Source organism: Suillus paluster, assembly GCF_016628075.1.
Source record: "Suillus paluster strain FC165 chromosome Unknown EDB91scaffold_72, whole genome shotgun sequence".
NCBI lineage: Eukaryota > Fungi > Basidiomycota > Agaricomycetes > Boletales > Suillaceae > Suillus > Suillus paluster.
Window position 1 is genome coordinate 109,041 of NW_024537632.1, and position 21,997 is coordinate 131,037.

Here is a 21,997-nt window from a genome sequence, read left to right on the forward strand (position 1 = left end):
CGAGATCTTGTACGTTGAATGAGGTCACTGCAAGATTAAATGCGCGCACTTCAAGTTGTCCCGAAAAATGAAAATGGTGTGTAAACTTATGTACGCTATACCTGTTGGATTCTGTTGGATTCTGTCTCATGCACAGGCCTAAGTTGTCTTGAACAGTGCAATCAACCACCCGAAGGAGCAGTATGGTAGATCAGTTAGATACTTCGTCCATAGCTAACTAAATAGAAGTCGCAAGCACATTGTTCTAATTTTATCTAGGCACCTTGAGATCCGATCAATCGAAGTCCAAATCTAAGCCATCGAAGTCTAAATCTAAGCCATCCCCCGCCTCGGTGTTAGTACTCCCACCATCCTCGATCCGATCAATCGAAGCGCCATCTCCCTGGGCCTCGATGTTAGTGCTCCCACCATCCTTGACGTCGCCGCTGGCAGGCTCATCACCTGTGACATCCACCCAATTCTCTATGAACTCTTCTTCGGCCTGTAACGTCGCATTCTGATTATGCACCGACACGATTGTGAACGGAATGTATCCCGCTAAGGCCTTTTGGGATCGAAACCAAGTTTTAATGCGCTATTGAGTGGTCAGCTTGTGCACTCCATAGAATCTTGGTACCCACATATTTCCTCTGTTTAACGGCCTGAAACACCTGACGGTGCTGCTCTTCAGAGAGAGACTGAGTGTTGGGTAAGTCAGGGAACAAAGCATCACACTCTGGCCAGCATTCGAAGAAAATCTCGTATAGGGATGTCCAGAACTCAATGAGGTCGTTGTACTCATAGCAGTAGTTGTACTGGTCTAGCTGATTTGTTAGCCAGCGGCGCTGATCAGTTGAGAAATAGGGTTCCGACATGGTGAGAGTTGACGCGTGAATGTAGATTAGAACTGTGAAATAGTATTATTTCGTGCTCCGAGCAGCGGAGTGCACGATTGTCACCAGATTGAACGTTGAACGTTGGCAGTCTGAAAATGACACCGTCAATGTGATAGAATAGCATATCAGTCTCTGAGTATACTACCTAGCTACTAGTACTTAGTACTATCTGTGATGTACATCATCCAAAGCCTTCCAAGGGCTGAGTCTGGGCTTGTCTGATACATACAAGCTTTGAATAAAACTCCCATAAAACTCCCTGTGTATACTATGACAACAAAGTGCCAGCTCTTGATTGCTCGAACATGAGTGGCCATCGTGCTCTAACCCTTGCACAGGGATATGACATATCGTTCCTTATTACGAACGTCCATTCAGAGACCATGTTGAAACACAAGGTCGTCGATTTCATCATTCAGTGCGTGGCATCCGAATGCTTCTAGTACATCGTTCTCTCGTCCCCGGTACAAGATTTAAAGTAGTAGACAGGGAAATAAGTGAGATGAAGCTTAGTAGCCTCAATGTGCGCGCGCACGGTAGCCGAATCGTATCTTACCGCTGTTTGTGTCTTACTCACTGCGTGCTGGTGTGCATTACCCTTACATGAATGCTTACCCCTGACAATAAGACACTTTCATGAACACCAAGCAACGGCTACCTACGCACACTGGATCTGACATCCTCACGCTTCAAAGGCAGCCGGTGTTTCTCGGTCTCGGTCTTTGTCTCCTACAAATAAACTGATAACACGTTCTGAAGTAAGTAGTGCGAGCTAGTTCTATCTGTCCCGAAGTCTGAAGTCGGCTAGTTCCATCTGTCCTACAGTCTGCTAATTATCCTACCTACGCACATCTGACATCCTCACGCTTCAAAGGCAGCCGGTGTTTGGTCTTTATATTCTACAAATGTACTGATAACACATTCTGAAGTAAGTAGTGCGAGCTAGTTCCATCTGTCCTGAAGTTTGAAGTCTGCTAGTTCCATCCGAGTCTGTCCTGAAATCTGCTAATTATTGTGCCCATGCACATCTGACGCTCTCGCACTTCAAAGGCAGCCGGTGTTTCTCTGCTTCGGTCTTTGTATCATACAAATGTACTGATAACACATTCTAAAGCTAAAGTAATGCGAGCTAGTCCCATCTGTCCCGAAGTCTGAAGTCTGCTAGTTCCATCTGTCCTGTAGTCTGCTAATTATCCTGCCTGCGCACATCTGACATCATTACACTATAAAGGCAGTGGTGTTTCTCTGCCTCGGTCTCTGTATCCCTGATTCACACCTCTCTGGAACTGCTTAATTGAGTGGCAGATCACTTCTAGTATTGGCCACAATTGGTACATAGATGCGTCCATACAGTATATACAAAAATATATTGTCTACTTAAGGCAGCCACTGCGCTTCTCCGAGATCAATGGCATCGAGCATGCGCACCAGGCTGTCATCAAGGGACTTGCAGCGGCTGAATGATGAACAGCTACAGTGGCTCAAAAAACTGTCCGCATGTTTTCACATTTTTCACTATCTATGATATTGTGTGAGAATATACAAATACCTCAAGGACATGCTGGTATCATATTGTAGCACCACTTCAGGGCTTTCAATTGAGCACTATGGCGTGGGAAGTGGTTGAGATATGGTTGAGATATGAGGCTTCCAAAATGATGACTCATGCGGACAGTTTTTTGACTCAAGTATTTTACAGTGATAATCAGGTATTCTAGTACTCTGTGTGACCTCCCTTGGCTTTAATTACTGCCTCTATCCTTCTAGGCATACTCTCAATCAATTTCTGGCAATGTTCTGTTGCAATCCTTCCCCATTCCACTGCTACTCTCTCCCATAGCTCCCATACTCCTTTAGGGGGGTTTCAGAGGCTTGAAGCTTCTTCTTGAGTGTTCCCCAGAGATGTTCAATGACATTGACATCAGGGGACTGTTCTGGTCAGTCAAGAACATTGATATTATGTTCTTCAAACCATTTTCTGGCTCTCCTAGATGTGTGCTTGGGATCATTAGCCTGTTGGAAAATGATGTCTTCTTCATCAATCCCTGATTCAGCTATGCTAGGCAGCAAGTGGTCATTTAGAATGTCCACATACTGCTCAGCATCCATCCTCCCCTCAACTTCAGCAAGCATACCCACACCATTCCATCCAATACAGCCCTGTACCATTAGAGAACCTCCTCCAAATTTGACAGTCTCACCAACCTCTCTGTCTGTTAGAGAATCTCCCTTCTTTTTCCATACATATACCTTCCCATCTGACCCAATCCTATTGATTTTGGTCTCATCTGACCATATAACATGCTTCCAGTGCTCTACAGTCCAGTTTTAATGGGCCAAGCCAAAGGTAGTCTTCTCTGCCTATGTTTGATAGAGAGAAGAGGCATTTCTTCTTTGTTACTGCCTTGAGATGAGCTGCCTTGAGAACATCCCTCACAGTTTGTGAAGAGACAGTGGTGGTGATGGTGGAATTGATATAATGGGTGGCTTGGACAGCATTATCAGCCTTTCCTGTAGTGATATGTTGAATAATAGCCCTCTTATTAGTAGAGGTGGACATCCTCCACAAGAGTTTTCCTTGTCCAGGTGGCTTTCTTTGATAAAATTGGCCAAAGTAGACTTGCATACTCCAGTTTTAGAGGAAATTTGATGAGCAGAGAGGCCAGAATAGGACAAAGAGAGGATATTATCCCTTTGAGCAGAGGAGATGGCTTTAATGGTGATTATGATCATGACACATGAAACATTCTGGTTTATATAGTTAGATATAGTTTCGAGAGTATGCCTAGAAGGATAGAGGCAGTAATTAAAGCCAAGGGAGGTCACACAGAGTACTAGAATACCTGATTATCACTGTAAAATACTTGAGTCAAAAAACTGTCCGCATGAGTCATCATTTTGGAAGCCTCATATCTCAACCATATCTCAACCAATTCCCACGCCATAGTGCTCAATTGAAAGCCCTGAAGTGGTGCTACAATATGATACCAGCATGTCCTTGAGGTGTTTGTATATTCTCACACAATATCATAGATAGTGAAAAATGTGAAAACATGTGGACAGTTTTTTGAGCCACTGTAACACCGAGGACATGCGGGGATGTGCGCTGCCTGAGGGAGAATCAATGGCAAGAACAAAAATGTGCCACCAATCAAGATACACACCATGTCTCGAAGACACCTACCCGGCGGCCGCGGGTGACAAGGTAGAAAGGACCAAGGGCCCCAGCACGCGGAACATCGAAGCTGAAATCACGATATTGCTGCTGGCCCCTTGTCTCGCTGTTGACGATGACGGCTGTCATTGGAAGATGCAGGAAACCGACAAACTGCACGAATGCAGCGGCCTGAGTCTTGACAGCTACTGCAGGAGGGCTGACGACAGCTACTGCAGGAGGGCTGGTGACAGCTACTGCAGAAGGGGGGCTGATGACGGCTACCGCAGGAGGGGGACTGATAACGGCTACTGCAGAAGGGGGACTGACGACGGTTACTGCAGGAACAGCCAATGTAGCAGAAGGGGTAGCAACCACTGGGGTGATGACGGCCGCTGTAGGAGTTGCAGACGACATGACAGGAGGGCCTCCACTACCATCAGAAATCACTTGGATGAGAGTTTGCGCCTCATCATTCGATAGCGTCAATGAAGATAGTAATTGCAATACAGCATCTGAAACGTGTGTTAGCAGACATAAATCAGTGATGGGCCAAAAACGCACCAAGGCTGCTTTGGTCGTTGTTCGTGGTGGTGGTCATTGTTTAGGAAGTCAGATGGGACGTAGGCCATCGAGAATCGAAGATAAATACTTACCAAACTCAACGCCTAGCTGAAGATCGGGTGGGACGGTTGCTTAATAGAGAATCAACCAACAGTCCATGAAGGTCGGTTGCAATAGAGAATCATTGTCTATTTGTCGTTGTTTGTTGATTCGCACAGAAGGTGAGCAACTTCTTTGAAAATCCACGATATGATCGAATCTACGATCGAATCCATGCGTGATTCGATGCTGGCCATCAACATACTATACTTCACGAATGGCAAGTCCATTTCTGATGAGTCCATTGCTGGTGACGGCCAGCATTACAGGTAAGTAGGAAAAAATATCATTGTCATTTGCTAACGATCAGTACAGCCAGTACTTTGTCATGGAGTCCAATCTATCCCCCCCAAATGCTGATTGGTCTTCAACGATCGTATGTACAGACGAATTGCGTCGGGAGCTGGGAAGAACAACAAGAGCCAAGAAGCGCCAGAAAAAGGTTATCCTCAATTCTTACTCACATCCACAATCGAGCGTCAAGCAGCGAATGCATACCCAGTACCAATATCGCGGAGACGGCTCTATCTCATATACCCTGCAGTACGTTCAACCTCCCAAAAACGCACAGCCGACCATGCACTGTCAACTGCCCAAGCCTATCCAGCCTGCGCTAGCCATGGTGCTAGATGATTTTGGTGAATTTTCGGCTGATATGTCATGCGGCGCTGACAATGATGCTCACTCTGAGAGGAAACGGGTAAGTCGCCAGACTAACGTGATTATGCTTCATGCCAGTGCTCACTGACTGCGTTCAGCAAAATCCACTGCTGGTGTGGCTCAAGGATCGTTCACTGTTCCTCCAGGAGATGCTACGACTCGAAGGCCGAGGAGAACTTAGTGCAGGGCCGTGTTCTGGTTGTGGTAACCCACATCCGGAATATCGTTGTCAAGATTGCTTTGGGATCACTCTGTGTTGTGCCTCCTGCACGGTGACGGCCCACATGCACCACCCGCTGCATCGGCTGCAGGTAAGTGTTAATTAAATAATTGTATTCGTGTGGAATATGAACTCACTAGATGTAGAAATGGAACGGAGAATATTTTGAGCCAGCGAGCCTGAAGAGCCTCAGTCTCCGGATCCAGCTTGGACACGTGGCCGGTCAGACTTGTTCCAATCCTCGCCGCGCATTCGGTGATGACTTTGTCATCATGGATTCTCATGGCGTTCACGAAGTAGCTTTGGATTTTTGCGATTGCTCCCTGGCCACAACCCACATACAACAGCTCCTTCGCAAGTCGTTATTTCCGTCAACAACAATTGACCCCAAGACTGCGGCAACGTTTCGCCTTCTCGAAGAATTTCATCTCTTGTTGTTTGAATTGAAGGTGTCGGCGTACGAGTTTTATAACGCACTGATGCGGAGGTCTGACAATTCGGGGCTGAGTCCCATCAAAGTACGTACTGTTAGGGCTGCTCCATGACAACATTGCCTTACGTTTCTTTAGGATCGATACGACGAATTCAGGCGCATGATTCGCGAATGGCGACATCTCAAGATGCTCAAACGGTCTGGGCGACCTTACGATCCCAATGGGATTGATTCGACTCCCGAGGGTGGATGCGTTATTCTCTGTCCGGCCTGTCCGCAGCCCGGGAAAAACTTACCCGCTGACTGGAGAGAGGCTTCCCCTACTGACCGGTAAGATGCTACTGTAATGGCATGTGTATTGCAGTCGCTGATTCATAGAAGTAGCTGGCTATATGGGCTGTTTGTGGCTATCGACGCTAATTTCCGGTTGAAACGCAAAGTTGTTTCAAAGGATAGTGTAGACCCCAGCCTGAGTTGTGGCTGGGGGTACTTTGTCGAAGAACATGTGTACAAGGCTTTCCTAGACGGTAAATCCAACATTAGTCAAGAGGTGAGTTTTCAGTCGTCTTTGCATATTTTTCTTAATACTAACGCGGGCTTGCGGAACAGAAGTCTACATGTTCAAGTCACAATGTGGTCAACAGTGCGGATACTAAGTCCAGTCATGGGCTTGCAGCTACCGGGCTGGGTACCATTGATTGCGCTCGCCACAACATGAAATTACCGACCGCAGTTGGAGACCTCCAGAAAGGAGAAAGGAGAGTTATGCTATAGTTCAGACTCCCGATTATATTGACGTGCCACCATCTAGATATGTAAATATGGATTACCTCTTCTTCTCGACCCTTCGCCACACCACTGTCGATATCCTTAACGTCTCGTATGATATAGCATGCCAGTGGAACAAGAACTTATGGCACCGTATGGCCTCATTCCCCCCCTCGATGCAACTGGACCACAGCGCTAAGAAAGTCACCTTCTTTGTACCAAAATTTCATTTGCCAGCTCACATCGAATCATGTCAAACAAGCTTCTCATTCAATTTTGCGCGCGGCGTTGGACGAACGGACGGAGAAGCTCCAGAGCGAGGATGGGCGAACATAAATCCTGTGGCATCGAGCACGAAGGAGATGGGCCCAGGCGTGAGACGAGACACTCTCGACGATTTCTTTGGGGACTGGAATTGGAAAAAAATTACCGGTCTACGTAAGTGACGCACTGACTACTGATGCATTACTGATGCATTGCTGATGCATCATTAGGTCGCACCATGCTGCGGAAGGTGAAAGAAGCCTTACCCGAACTATCCAAACACGAAGCAGCGCTGGACGACCTCGAAGAAGGACTGAAGGTGGAATACGCGGAGGCATTGAGTAGATGGAAAGAGCAGGTTGAGGCATGGGAGCGCGATCCCTCCCAGCCGAACCCATACGAACGGAGCGCAGAAAGTGAGTACATTGCATTTTTTCAATAATGTCTTGACGCTGATGTCATTTTATGCAGAGATCACGCTTGCCTCTGTGCGCCTCGAACTTGCGAAAGAAGACACATCAGAAATTGAACTAGGCGGCTTCCACGAATTGCATGAAGATTGTTCGCCCAGCGTGCTGATTAGCGGTGGCCTAGAGCTAGAAGAGCAGCAGTAAGTTTAATCAATATTTCATTGTATGCTTGCTAATGAAACACTTCAGGCGACGTCTTCGAGCTGAGAAGGCGGGTCTAGGGATTCATGCCACCGACATTCAAGAAGAGAAGGTCGTTCAACATAGTAACAGTCTCCAACGTCAGATTGAGGCCTGGGTCAAAGTCCAGGAGCTATACATGCCGATGATCGCGGCCTTACAACTGAAAAACAAGTCCAGTGATGTCGTCGTCACTCCCGAGTCATTTCAACTTCTACTTCCTTCGCAAGTTGGCAGAACGGATCCTTGCGACCTCAAATTTCAGAAAATTGAATGGAGACTTCGATTCGCACAGGCTCATGACACTCTACGCTCGCTACGTTCTAATCTACGCGTGCAAACCGCTATCCTGAAATACAAGGACCGTAATCTCCGTGGTCAAGGCTCAAACACCCGCGCTCGTAACACGCTCAAAGGTGTTGACGCAAGAATTGAGGCAGCATCGACCCGATACCAGGATGCGCGCAGAGCGCTAGTGATTCTTGCTCCCTTCGTCAAGGAGACGGGATGGCAATCCTCCCTACGTCCACTTGATCGTCAAGATATCCGAGGGATGTCGGATGTCCTGTGGGGCGAGACTGAGGGAAGAAGAAAACTTTCATGGATATGGAATATGCGCGGTGCTCATGGAGACGAGCTGGATGATGATGGATCTATGGAAGGTAAGCTTACCAATTTGTTCATGCACCCTATCTCACCGGCACTCTATCCAGACATGCGAATAGAATGGTGCAAGGCCAGGGCACGCGCTATGCGGTGGAAGGAGGAGCTCGAGCTGTTACGAGAGGAGATGCGGAGAATTTTGCAGTTCTTTGACTGGGAGGCGATGTCGTGGGATGAGCGCGCAGATCAGAACTGGTCTGGTAGTCCCACCGAGAGAGAGGGCCGGATTGCATATGCTCGACGTCAAGCAGCCTTACGTCGGGCAATGCGGGACACGTGTCGTTCCAGTTGGGCAGACACTCGCTCGTTCGTGGACCAGTTCCATGGGGAATCCTAGCGCTTGCATGCATGATGTAGTACCCTTCGCATAGTTAATGTACCCTTCACGTAGTTTTGCAATCAATCAATACAGGTGTTGACCAATGTACGGGTGAAGGGTGGGGGATGCAACGGGCGGGATCACTAATGTATGGGTGCAAATAAAGGGCGGGGGATGCATCAGACGAATAGTGTGATGCATCAAAGGAAGGGCGGGGGATGCATCATGCTATTCGTGTGAAGGGCGGGGGATGACAGTGTGATGCATCAAATGAAGGGCGGGGGATGCATCACGCTATGCATCAAATGAAGGGCGGGGGATGCATCAGACGAATAGTGTGATGCATCCCCGCCGTTCATTTGATGCATCAGAAGTAGGTGTGCATGCATCGCACAGCGGAGGCATGCATCACATTATGCAGGGTATTGTGGGGGGGGGACATGCATCACTCATGCATCAGGGGGCTTTAGGATTATAACGTTGTTGCATCAAAACAGTACTACAGTCACAACGATTCATGCATAACTATGACAGCAACCTGTGTATGAGTACACAGCAGACATGATAACTGAACCTGAATGCCTAAAGAACTGTTCAATATGAAGGATCAGGCGATGCGCATAGAAAACCACTCACACATCAATATGTTTCGGGTAGTCCAAAGAATCCTCCAGGAGGTTCAATAAGAGTTCATGACTTTTTGTTACTTGCATGGACCAAAAATTGTCTACTACACCTTCCCGGAAAGACTGGTAAAGAAATTTCCGCTGAAGCCGCCATCTGCCACCATATCGCATGAATGCGGTATTGTAGTCAACACCAAATCTAAAATCCATGCCTTATGACAAGAATGGTTGATAATTCAATAATTCCTACAGTTCATTGGTTGCGATCTCTGGTTGGTCAGAGTAGTTATGTGACCTATGTTCGAGGCGGTCTCTTGTAATTTTCTCAGAGTTGATAACGATGTTATCTTGACCAAACAGCCGGCTATATACGACGTCGCCTAAGAAACATTAGTCACCAAGGGTGGACTACATTCCGCGAGACCACTTGCCGTATTTCCTGCCCCATGCCTTGTAGGTAAGCCAAGGGGCACTCACATCGACTGCCAGTGCATTGCCTAGGATTGGAAGCGGAGTCGGACCTGGTGGAAGTCGAACATCGTGAGGCACTTTCGGTTTGGCAAAATAACCTCTGAGCGCAAAACCGATGGCAAAGGCGGCAAGAAGTGCTTCAAGCCCACCCATGACGCAGTCCGACATAGGAAGACGGACTAGTACAGGGGAGTGAGGGCTGCAGTGAGTAGAGTTGAGAAGGGTCTTAATATTGACAACTGCGGCTCAAGTTGTAACGCTACAATTTCGTACGAATCTTCTGATCAGTGAGACCTGGAGTACATAAGTATGTATGCGGAATCTGAATTGGAACACTGCATCAATATCATATGTGATGGCCCCAATGGCCCATTTCCGCTACTATCGGTCACCTTAGTAACAAACATGTGATGCGATGTTTGTTACTAACTAGGGGGGAAGTTTATGCTGCAGTACTTCAGCGAGTTCCACAGCACTCGGCGGTCACTTAGGTAGGTAGAAAAAGTATGGAAGCCCAGACACTCGTGCTCAATTAAGATAGGGCTCATACAAACACTACCAACATCACGTGATGTAAATAGTCACACTGCAGCAATTTTGAGGGAGAAAAGTGGTTATCTGAGCCGGCCGAGGAACGAGGCCGGCACAGATTTTAGTCTACGTGCAAAATAAGCAAGGTGGTGCAGCGCTTCTTGCTCCTGCCCACCTCGCAGTATTATCCTATTCCGAGTGTCAGCTACTCATGTCTACGTCTTTTTGCATCCTTTTAATTGGTAATGCTCATGGAGGACCCTAACAAAGCCATAAGACCAGACTTCATGTCCCCAGAGCACCAAGATGAGCATCAGCCGCTCATTGCCAAGGGTCTCTCAGAAGAACAAGCTGCTCGTTCACTAGCAGCCCTATGGAATGTGAACAACAACGCTGACAAAGAGCGTTGGGCCCTCAGACAACAATGTCTACAGGACATTAGACAACGAGAAGAGGAGGACGAAGAACAACGCCAGCAATTACTCAAAGATGAGCAGGAAGTTGTCCGTCGGGAAGAGAGGAAAAAGAACAAGAATAAATATGCACCACTAGTGCGAGGGAAAGTACCATCTGACCCAACCATCATTCCTATGCAATATGCATTAAGGAAACTAAAGGTGGAAAATTACTGTGAGCTGCATTACTTTACCAACAAGGGCCTTGAGGATGCTAAAACATCCAACCTCGTGGCAGAACCAGATGCAATGGTAATGCTACCATCCACTGACGGGTTACACTCCTGGGTTCCCGCAGCCACAGTGAAAGATCTGAAAGCTGCTCCCATTGTTAAAGATGAAAACCTTTCTTGGGAAGACTTCAACGAAGCAGCCCCCCGCATGATCTCGTCGATGAAAGTCCATGATTGGCCCGACGACCAAGTCCAAATGCACATCCAATTTTGGTGTGCACTCCAAACGCACCACTGGCGTCATGCCCCAGACCCACTTAAGCAGAAAGCTCTGCTCCTCTACCAGTCGCAGCAGCATCATCACTGGCACATGACTGTCGGTACCGCACAGAGCTGGAGCCTTGAAGAACTTAATCAAGACCTTATCGCCAAAGCTCGAGAGGAGTTGTTCAACGAGAAATGAGACAAGGAAACAATGTTAGCCATTCGTCAGTATCGTTTCTCTTAGATCTACACTCAAAGTTTCAAATGCTCAATCATCATGTCATTGTCATCATTCCTCCCAATAACTCTGCGATATGTTACAACACATAACTCGCTTTACTGTCGGCCAATCACGCACCGACAATAAACACCTCAACTTCACCGCGTTCACACACCAGAACTGCTACGTCAGTCTTTCATCGCGAAAACCATGACCATCACGTGTCAAACCTCACCCCAATACCCATCTGTGATGACATCATGATCATTGCACATGCACTTTGTATCGAACAAACCAACCATACTCTATTCGTAACGCACAAACTCATCCCACGCTAACAGAGCAAGCGGCCACGGCGTACATTGCCAACAACCAAGACCTCTTACGGACGCAACCGCAGCAGCCCACAATGTCTCTTAAACGCTCATATACCCCAGGGGAAGACGCTGCAAGCAGCAACAAGAAGGTATGACCTTCTCGTCCTTTTGCTGCCATGGGACCATTACCCTGCTGTGCAGTCTGCCTTGGGAGAAACCCCCACCACACGGTCGAGTGCATTGCCACTCAAACATGGGACAAGCAATTCGAGACCGTCTCGGAGCGCATCCACAAGGGTCTTTGGACTAAGGATGGAAAACAAATTTGCACAGCGTGGCAACGAGACGAAGGCTGCACCACTCCCAAACATGATGCACGCCACGTATGCTCAGGGTGTGGGGCAGCCACTCACGGAGCTCAGAAGTGTCCTAGAGCACAGAAAGCTAGTACCGCTGACCCCGTACAAAGCTGACACTTGGAGACTGAGAGCTACAACGGACGGGTTTACTCGAACACTTTGTTAAGATACCAGAGGGTTTCCTTTTAGGTTTCAAAATAGACTTTCCTTCTATCAACAGTGTACAAGCTCCCCCGAATAGAGATTCGATTATCGAGTATGCAAGCGAGTTTAATAGTATCATTCAGAAAGAACTACGCAAAGGGAGGTACTTAGGGCCGTTTTCAGCCATCGCATTGGAAAACCTAATAGGACCATACCAATCCTCTCCGTTATCGATCATCCCAAAACCGGGAAAACCAGGCAAATTCAGGATCATACAGAATTTTTCAGTATCCCCATTCGACTAACATCACCTTTCCTGAATCCATCAGTAAATGCCTCCATTGAAACAGACAACTTTCCAACCACATGGGGAAAGTTCTCAATTATTTACCAATTGATTGCAAACCTCCCCCCGGGATCCGAAGCTGCAACAAGAGACATTGCAGAAGCTTATCGAACGGTACCCCTACACCCGTCGCAATGGCCAGCGGGTGTAGTCCGAATATCTGATGCACAATTCTGCATAGATACTTGCACAGCGTTCAGAGCAGCCCCATCAGCAGGGGTCTATGGACACGTTGCAGACACAGGAGCTGAGATCTTCTGTAACAATGGAGTTGGCCCCATGGACAAATGGGTAGACGACCATATCTTTTTCAGGATATGACGCGAATTGTTAAATCAGTACAACGAATTCAGAAAGGAATGGAACCAACAATTCACTAAGGATGGCTTATGTCAAATGGGAGGACAACTTTGGTTTGGTGATACCTGTGTAGAAACCGGCAAGCTCAAAGAGATGAGCGAAGATTGTTCAAAACCACTGCAAGACCTGTCAAACCGGTCTGTAAGATCAGAGCACAACAAGCTCTTCAATTTCAACCTGCAGGACATCGACGACTTATCGGAAGAGCTAGGCATCATATGGGAGCCTTTGAAAGACCAGCCTTTTCAGACGACCACAGTGCACATAGGTTTCGTTTGGGACATTAAACTAAAGTCAGTATCATTGGGCCCAACAAAAACCGACAAATACCTCGCAGCAATCCACAAATGGCGGAAATGGCGGGCGCACATTCTCCAAGACGTCCAAGAACTTTACAGAAAATTATTACACGCATGTGAAGCGGTGCCTCGAGGCAGGGCATACCTAACGAGTCTCAAAGAAATGCTCTCACACTGTAGCGAAAAACCTTTCCTTCCCCACTGAGCGGGCGACAGAGTAGCAAACGACCTTGACTGGTGGTCTCTATTGCTTCAATCTGGAGGCGTCACACGGCCCATTCTTCCCACAGCCAAGCTAGATAATCCATTGGCTTTCTCAGACGCCAGTTCAGGCATAGGGATAGGCATAGTAGTGGGTAATTGCTGGAGAGTGTGGCAATTAATTCTGGGTTGGAAAATGCACAATGGCAAACGTGACATCGGATGGGCAGAAGCTGTGGCTTTCGAACTACTCATATACACTGTCGCCACTATCCCTGATGCTAGCAGCCGCATCCTCGTCCATGGAGATAACACAGGCGTCGTCGAAGGATGGTGGAGACGAAGGCACAGGAACCACAAAGTCAACGGGGTCTTCAGAAGGATCAGTGAATTCATTCACTCACTACCACGTCCTCTTCGACGTTATCACCTCCTACATCCCAAGCGCTTGCAATCCCGCAGACGAACCATCCAGAGGAATCTATGGCCCAATGAGCCTTCTTCTTCCCCCAATCGAGCTTCCAGCCGAGCTTAATAACTTCCTCATTGACTCCAGTGCACCGCTCTCCGCTACCGAACTTAGACACTTACGGGATGGGAATTACTCCATTCCTGCAGCTAAGTTCATCAATCGCGAGCTCACCAGACAGCAGGCAGCTGTTCGAGCAAAAGCGAGTCGAGACGAAGAAGAACGCGTCATTAGCAAAGCCCTCGGAGATGAATGAAAGAATCGGAAAAGCGCGCTTTCACGCTCCACTGTCTAAGTACCATGCTCAATCCCCTCCCTTCTAACCCCCTACGTTACAAACCAAACCTAACCCCTTTATTGTCCATACTCCGTCTGCACTGCCTTGCGAGAAATCATTTGAGACTTTGGGTACCAGCAGGACCTAGCATGAGACAATCAATAAGCTCTTCAAACGAAACACCAAAACATGAAATCTCTGATCTACAGTTAGAACGCATCCTCGACGTCATGGGGTCAGCATGGGCACAATCCACCAAAGAGACTTACGGAGCCGGTCTCTTAGTCTTCCACATATTCTGTGACACAAACGGTATCGAAGAGGACAAGAGATGTCCCATTGCCCGTAACCTACTCCTCGACTTCTTATGTAGCTGCGCAGGTTCCTACTTCGGGCTCAGTGTTAGCAAACTACGCAGCAGGTCTGAGAGCATGGCATTTACTCCACGGGAGAGATTGGTTGAATACTGCCCAAAGAACTTAAAATAGTTCTAGACGGCACAGCCGCAGCAGCGCCACAGCAATCCAAACGACCCAAACGACTTCCCTTCACACCAGATTTTCTTATCGCTATCCGTAATCAGCTGGACCTTAGCGCTCCGCTCAACGCAGCTGTCTTTGCTTGCCTGACCACGACATTCTACTCCATAGCGAGACTGGGCGAGTTCACAGTCAATGCCATCAGAGAGTTCGATCCTAAGAAACACGTCACTAGGACAAACCTATCAGAAGCGACTGACAGGAATGGTCTCCCCGTGACAAAATTCCACCTTCCAAGAACGAAATGCTCCCCAATCGAAGGAGAAGACGCGTATTGGGCGGCGCAAGATGGTCTATCAAACCCTAAAGTAGTGTTAGAGAACCACTTTCGCGTAAATCCAACAACAAACCCAGCTCAGACGCACCTCTTCGCTTGGAAACACACGAAAGGAATGCGCCCACTATCGAAGAAAGAACTCCTAAAAAGAACAGCATCAGCCGCCGCCGCAGGTCTACCAGACCTCAAAGGGCATGGCCTTCGCATCGGAGGGACGCTAGAATATTTGCTGCAGTGGAGTACCGTTCGACGTAGTGAAAGCTATGGGCAGATGGTCTAGTGAAGCCTTCACCATCTATCTTCGAGATCATGCAATGGTACTGCACCTTACATACAAGCTTCACCAGCTCTTGAACCGTTCACAGCGCCATACCATGCCTCCCATTCGGTAACACACCAGAGTGAGTCCATCTCCTACCTCACAAGGGCATCAAGCTTCGCTGCATGCTGTCGTTGTACTCCTAAAAATCAGGAACACAGCTCACCTTGCGCCATAGGTACGGACCCGTGTTTTGGACCGGAAAAGCCCTGCGGGCTTTCAGCCCCAAACCCAACAAATAGTATCTCCACCTAGCACTAGTCTTAACTGGTCTCGTTGTAACGACACAGGCTGTTAGATTCAATCCTTCTTTTGAATACCACCAGATCTCGTTGCCATGAGTCATTGAAGTGCATAGACATGACATTGGCATATTTAGTGGGCTACATGACACTAAACAAAAAACAGTCTCCAGGCATAGCAATACAGACAAGGCCCCCACTGTTCCCCAGAAGCAGATTTCGGACTGCTTGTCTGACAAGAGAGAAATAAGAACATTTCAATGATGAATAAGCTATGCACATTGTCTACTGGTTCCATGCACAAGTGAGTTGTACTCATTTATTTTGAATCTTAGATTTTCTTACTATAATTCATAGGTTTTAGTGCTGCCAAAGTCCAGTTCGGTCCAGTTCTTGAGCCTCTAAATGCGAATGCTGAACTGGACCATTGGTCGCGTTCAGGCAAGGAGGGCGAATGCTGGACCGGACCCTTATGAACACATTTGCAAGTGTTCGGTTCAAGTTCAGAACACATTTGAACGATCGAACACTACGTATAAATTGACAAAAATTGTAAGAAATACATGAAAACTTCGATGTAAATGAGTAGCTAGATTTCGTCCATGGCAGAGTATTCACGAGCAGCAGCAACCTCAGCTTGAACTGTTGCAGATATATGGCCTTGATGGTACCTGCTCTTCAATAGCTGAAGGGCCTCAAACATTGTTGGCAACAAACAATTACGGCGTGCAGTCCCAGTGATGCCACCACTCGAAAAAGCTCATTCAGATGCAACAGCAGAGCCTTGAATAGCAAGGTAATCTTTGGCAATGCGAGAGATGGTGGGATATTGAATGGAATGGTGCTAAAGGCATTTAAGTCAACCTGCAAGGAAACACAATGCAAAAAAAACTCATGCCCCACCACGCTATATTCTCAACATCCTCTAATGGGGCAGCAAGGTAGTTGTCAAGCTCCTGGCAAGGCCTTCGGTTTGCACTATCACTTGCGACATGAGTTTTGATGGCATCGTGCATCCAACTATGGCCATAGGACCCTTGGCAAGCAAGCGAGAAAGGAGCCATGACAACTGGCTCTGCATCAGGCAAGGAATTATGATGATAGTATTTGTCGAAAACCTTCTGCAAGCTTCTCATGCCCTCGTCAAAGTCACGAGGCTCCCATTTACCCTTCGCATATGCCACCAGTTAGTATTGTTCAGGGACAGTAATAGAAACCAACTGACTTTGCGCAGCTTAAGTGTGCACTCCAACATGCCAAAGAGCAAGGCCCATCAGGTGCGAATCCATTTCAAAAGCTTGAGCTTCGGCTCATTGACCTCGACACAGCACTTTTGGAAGAAGGTACATGCTTGGGGAGATTTCCATACCTAAATAAAGGGTTCATCAAATAGAGCAAGGCAGATGAGGGTACACACTTACCTGTGTAACAAACACGAGGGCTTTTCCTGCGGTGTCAGCAACATCGAAATCAGTCACTTTGTTGTCATCATCTTCACCAGCCATGATCTTGAGGAGAGTGCTTGCTGGTGTAGGTGCAACCTCCTCAACAAAGTGTTTGGTGGCTAAATGTAAGGCATGCTCCATACAGCTTAATAGACATCAACATATATAGATCACGATATTAAATAGATCACTTACCGCTGTGGGGAACGTCCCCACTGTAGGCCCGTATCCCATATAATTCCCAAGCCTTACCACCATCTTCCCGTGCATTCCACTACCATTCCGCTACCCATCCGCATCTTACCCGACCCATCCACTACATGGAACCAAGCGGAACCCAGTGGAACAATCGCGTACCACGCGCATCATATCCCTTTAGCCTTCGGAACATCCTCCGCTGTCCTGTCCCCGTCCTTCCATCCTCACTGGTGAGTACTAGCTACATTCCCCGTGTTACTAACATGTTCCTATCTCATTTCATATGTGTTACGATACTTATACAGATCCTTCTGCTACTCGGAACTGGTTCCTTATCTCACAGCCTCCCCGGTTGTAGCATAGCGCTTTCCGGAACCTCTTCCTATATAGATAGCAATAGATGGGATCTTAGTTTTTTACCTTCTGATAGACTTGACTCCACTTCCACTTACAGAGTACTTCCCAGTACTCCACTCACTGTCTAAAATATCTTCCCAAATCTATTCCTGATCTCATTGCAATGTTCCTGCCTCCATGAGTTCTGCTCAAAACACCCAACATCAGATCCAACAACTTGGAGCAAGTACCAGACCCAAGCCTGGTCCGACTTTGCCCAATCATCCTCCTGCAGGCTTGTAGTTTCCTTTTCCCTCTGTTAGTTCTGTTTGTTCCCCATTTGTTCTGTTTGTTCCCCATTTGTTCTGTTTGTTCCGTGTAGTTCTGCTCGTTGTGCATTAGTTCCGCTCATTGCGCATTAGTTCCACCCGTCATGCGCTGTGTTCCGCTCGTTGCGTACCTTCCGCATCTTTGGATTCCCAGTCCTAGTAAGGACCGGAACCCTTCGGGTCGCTAGACAGAGTCTAGTCTTTGCTTTCCTCGCACTTACTTGAGGACCCGCTACCCAGTAGCAATCCCCTCGGGACGAGTATTAGTCTTGCACCCTTGTTAGACATCTGAATCACCCCAGAATCTATTTTCCTCACCCACACCACACATGGTGCTCGCCAGCAATCCATTTCTTGCTGGAAGGGTCAATCGCAAGTGCAACAGTTTGAATTGATGTGTCATTATTGGTGGCATTGTCGGCTGTAAACCATCCAACCTTGGTGTGAATGCCATAGTTATTGATAGTTTCGATCAGGATTCTTCCAATATTGCTCCCGCTGTGATTGCTGTTGATGATGGTGAATGCAAGCTGCTCGGTCTTTAATTCCCACTCCTGAGGTTTCCCAGCTGGGGAGTTGATATAATGTGCTGTGACAGAGAGGAAAGGTACACCAGGTTCAGATGTCCACAAGTTGAAGGTAATCAAAATCTTGCTATCGACATGCTTAAGCTTCTCCTTGACACATTGAACGACAAGCTGCGCCCGTTGAAGAATTTCATCGTGAGTTTTCGTGTGATGAGGAATATCCTTGTCTGAAAGCGAGGGCCAGAGGTATTGAAGCAGCCAACGAAATGAACCCTTGTCGACGAGTTGGAATGCCTATTTATGGCATGAACATCCTAAGTCACGATTACATGAAAAAATCACTTACCTTGTCCTCAGACATGATAAGCTTGATGATGTAGTCCATTAGACCGGACTTGGTGAATTCAGGAATTTTAGACATAAGGGAGGCATCTAAGGTTTGCTGCGCTCCATCGGTTGCTTTGCAGTCAGGAGGTATCTGTCATATACCTGATCCGACCACTCTGATATTGATATCCACTCCACTTTCCAACCACCTCCACTCCATCCATCCTCCACTCTGTCCAATCACAGTCCGCATTCCACTTCTATGCTTCCACCCGACTGCTCAACCGGTCCCCTTCCATAACATCTCCATTCAACTGGACATCTTTCCCCTTTTAGATATATACTTTCCCCTTCAGTACATAGACCCTTACTTCCGGATCACCAGTAATTCCTATTACCACTCGATCACTGATCCAACGTGTACATATTGATATCCGCTCCGACTTATGTCTTCACCTGTGTAAGTACTTACAAATTATATCCTTGGTACATAGCTTTACAACATAGTTATCCTGATCACTGCCTCATACATAAAAGTATATAACATATCATGTACTTAAATATTTTCCCCAGTCTTAATATTACTTGTCTTCTTGCAGTTACTACTTGTGAGAATTCTCAGTAGGACCTTGCCTCCTCTGGACACAAGTTTCAACTTGTTGTCACCTCCAACCCTCCGACCCTCCGCTCTGACTTAGAGCCGTGCTCTAAGTCTCTCCCTTATTTCTCTGCCCCTTTCAATATTCCCCTCTGACCCTTTTCCATCCTCTGCATTATCCTCTGCCTTCCCTGCTCCTACCAACCCCTGCTCCTATCCACCCTCCGCATCACTCCCCACCTTCTCCGCTCCGCTCCTAGTCGGCCTGCCGCTAGCAGCTCTTACCTCCCGACCCTCAAAGCGGACCTAAGCGGTCTACTTGTCCTATCGTCGGACAATGTCGGACCCGCTCCAAATTCAGGGCACGTACTCGGCTAAGGGTGCAGTGCAAGAGCTGAAGCCAAGCCCCGACCCCTCTGCTTCCTGAGCCGGCACGGTACCTAACAGTATCGCCTGATCATGCATTTGGATACCTCGTTCCTTGCAGCAGTCATGGCATATTGGGAAGTGACACTTCGCATTGCGAGCGATATGGGTGCAGCGAGTCGAAACACTGCCTTTGAAAAAGCATTGATTGGAGGGTACATCATTGGCTCTCGAATTGACATTAGTAATCTGCTCGACGTTTAAAGTCAAAATGTACCTGCATACCTCACACCACCAGCTGTCTTCGCGTTCTTGGGTGTGTGGATTGATGAGACCTTTCTCCTGAATGAATACTACCTTCAGATCTCCACTGCGCTCCTCTTTCTTTGTGTGCTTGTGATCCTCACGATCCTCATCTCCAAACACCTTGGTCTTTTGGTAAGCTTCTTCTTTGTTGACCTTGTCCTTGTCCTCTTCCTCGTCATCAGAAACATCCTCTAGTGCAGGGGGTTCATCGTCATCATCGTGGTGACGGATCAGATGGGAGCCAGTTTGCACTTGCTTGGGTGCAGGCTGGTCTTGAGGAGGTGCTGGAGCTGATCGTTTTGCTGGAGCTGTGTTGACAGCTTCACATATTTTCTCTGTCAGTTTAACAGCTTGACCAGAGCGATGAGACATGAAGGAAGTCAGCTTCCCATTGGATGTAGAAGGTGGAGGTGTGGGAACCATGGGGGTGTCATCATCAGGGTCATTGTACCAGTCAATAGCGCTAGCATCTTTCAGTTTGCCGTCGGATCCAAGCGCACACGACATTCTGACAGCAGGAAGGGTGAAGATTGAACCTGAAGTAGCTCATTTATACCAAAATCTGCATTGAGATCAGAAAAACATGACGCACCTTGAACATACTGTTGCTATGCAATTAGTTGAAGCTTGAAGTACCTGAGTGAGAAACTCGAAGATATGTTCTGGACATAATATAAGTTATAATCCGAATGATGGTGAACATTGGGCTTACTGAAACATCAAGTACTTTACTGAAGAAGCTGGATGTTGCCATTGTGAAGTGGAGGACATCTGGAAACTCAGGATTTTGCCCCGTTTGCCCTGTCTGCCCCATTCATGCTCTGTTCGTCCACACTGCTGGTCCCCGACTCTGCCTTGGCCAACCCAGGCGCATGACATGCACCTCCACATCACTACAATGGCTAGTGGGCACCCCAGATCTCATGCAGATCTTGGTTTTGAAGGGGGCGCTGGATCTCATGCAGATCCACCCAGCAAAGAGTCTCATCCAAGTAGAGTGAGCATCAGTGTTTGCCATGATGCTGCCATGCAAAAGCCAAAGAGGATGACAATGATGATGGGAGCAACGTCGATTGGGGTTTGGAAAAAAAAACAGTTGCCAGAAGATCAGAGAATATATTAGTAGTAGTTGCCTAGCAATAAGGGCATCGAGTGGATCATACAAAGATTCAAGAGAGGTTTGGATGAGTTTGGACGTGTTCAGAACATGTTCACAAGTTTCAAGCATCAGCCGAACACCGAACCTGGGACCGAACCTATGGTCCGGTTCAGAAAGGTTCAGGTCCAAACTGAAATTCTGAACTGGACTCCGGCAGCACTAATAGGTTTGCTACTCAATCACTACAGTTTATGGATGTGTACCACAAGGGATTATGGGGGAAACAAGCTGCATATGTCGTCAAAAGATATCATGGTCATTGCACTCTCCCTTTATCTCTTTTCGAAGACCTTAATACTCTCAACTAATGAAGCATATATACCTATCTACTGATTCTATACACATACTCACCAGCCAGTGCCATTTTAATGTACTTACATGCATTTATCATTCCTAGAGATAAGTACTGTGACTGGCATCAAAGGTAAGTAACACTCCAGTCACAGCACGTGATGTTGGTAGTGTTTGAGTGAGCCCTATCTTACTAAACTAAAATTACTACATATGGTAGTCGGACCTCTAACACCATACTTGCATATTTGTTTCTGTTGAGTGGTGCATACCTAGTTGTCCAGATTCTATTTATCTAAAGTGGTGAATGTCCATAACATAGTAGTGATGTTCAAAAAGTTCAATGACAAAAAGCTCAATATACAAAGTTCACATATAATTCAACTTCAACGAATTCAAGTGCAATCAAGAAGACCATATACAAGAAAAAACTGTCCAAGTTTAAGCTCCAAATGTCTCAAGTGCAAACCCCAGCCATCTGCAGAAGTCATTGCAAATGTGATGCTTCTCAAAATCACTAACTGCCTTGCTAATGTTCCCCTCCCCAAAGATATTGT

At 47.2% G+C, this 21,997-nt stretch overlaps 6 protein-coding genes across 6 annotated transcripts; 3 read left to right on the top strand and 3 right to left on the bottom strand.

Moving 5' to 3' along the window:
• Positions 1-274: 274 nt before the first annotated feature.
• On the bottom strand, positions 275-854 carry EDB91DRAFT_1252731 (uncharacterized protein; the record flags this gene model as incomplete). The annotated part of the gene is made up of 2 exons (XM_041323546.1): positions 275-574; positions 621-854. 2 exons carry the CDS (start codon positions 852-854, stop codon positions 275-277), a joined length of 534 nt encoding a protein of 177 aa, XP_041172946.1.
• A 3,172-nt stretch (positions 855-4,026) lies between these two features.
• EDB91DRAFT_1085513 (uncharacterized protein) lies at positions 4,027-4,630 on the bottom strand (the record flags this gene model as incomplete). The annotated part of the gene is made up of 2 exons (XM_041315907.1): positions 4,027-4,544; positions 4,594-4,630. 2 exons carry the CDS (start codon positions 4,628-4,630, stop codon positions 4,027-4,029), a joined length of 555 nt encoding a protein of 184 aa, XP_041172947.1.
• Positions 4,631-5,020: 390 nt separating this feature from the next.
• EDB91DRAFT_1330526 (uncharacterized protein) lies at positions 5,021-8,795 on the top strand (the record flags this gene model as incomplete). The annotated part of the gene is made up of 10 exons (XM_041325359.1): positions 5,021-5,392; positions 5,478-5,663; positions 5,719-6,090; positions 6,142-6,335; positions 6,384-6,555; positions 6,615-6,737; positions 6,764-7,211; positions 7,268-7,453; positions 7,509-7,647; positions 7,697-8,795. 10 exons carry the CDS (start codon positions 5,021-5,023, stop codon positions 8,685-8,687), a joined length of 3,183 nt encoding a protein of 1,060 aa, XP_041172948.1. The 3' UTR covers positions 8,688-8,795.
• A 416-nt stretch (positions 8,796-9,211) lies between these two features.
• Positions 9,212-9,676, bottom strand: EDB91DRAFT_1310354 (uncharacterized protein; the record flags this gene model as incomplete). The annotated part of the gene is made up of 3 exons (XM_041325091.1): positions 9,212-9,251; positions 9,306-9,494; positions 9,546-9,676. Coding segments are annotated over 3 exons (360 nt in total), but the record flags the coding sequence as incomplete, so codon positions are not given.
• A 691-nt stretch (positions 9,677-10,367) lies between these two features.
• EDB91DRAFT_1310362 (uncharacterized protein) lies at positions 10,368-11,388 on the top strand (the record flags this gene model as incomplete). The annotated part of the gene is made up of 2 exons (XM_041325092.1): positions 10,368-11,151; positions 11,251-11,388. The coding sequence occupies exons 1-2, from the start codon at positions 10,543-10,545 to the stop codon at positions 11,386-11,388; spliced, it is 747 nt and encodes a 248-aa protein (XP_041172950.1). The 5' UTR covers positions 10,368-10,542.
• Positions 11,389-11,902: 514 nt separating this feature from the next.
• EDB91DRAFT_1059595 (uncharacterized protein) lies at positions 11,903-12,199 on the top strand (the record flags this gene model as incomplete). Its single annotated transcript, XM_041314263.1, has 1 exon — positions 11,903-12,199. One exon carries the CDS (start codon positions 11,903-11,905, stop codon positions 12,197-12,199), a length of 297 nt encoding a protein of 98 aa, XP_041172951.1.
• Between the last annotated feature and the right edge of the window lie 9,798 nt (positions 12,200-21,997).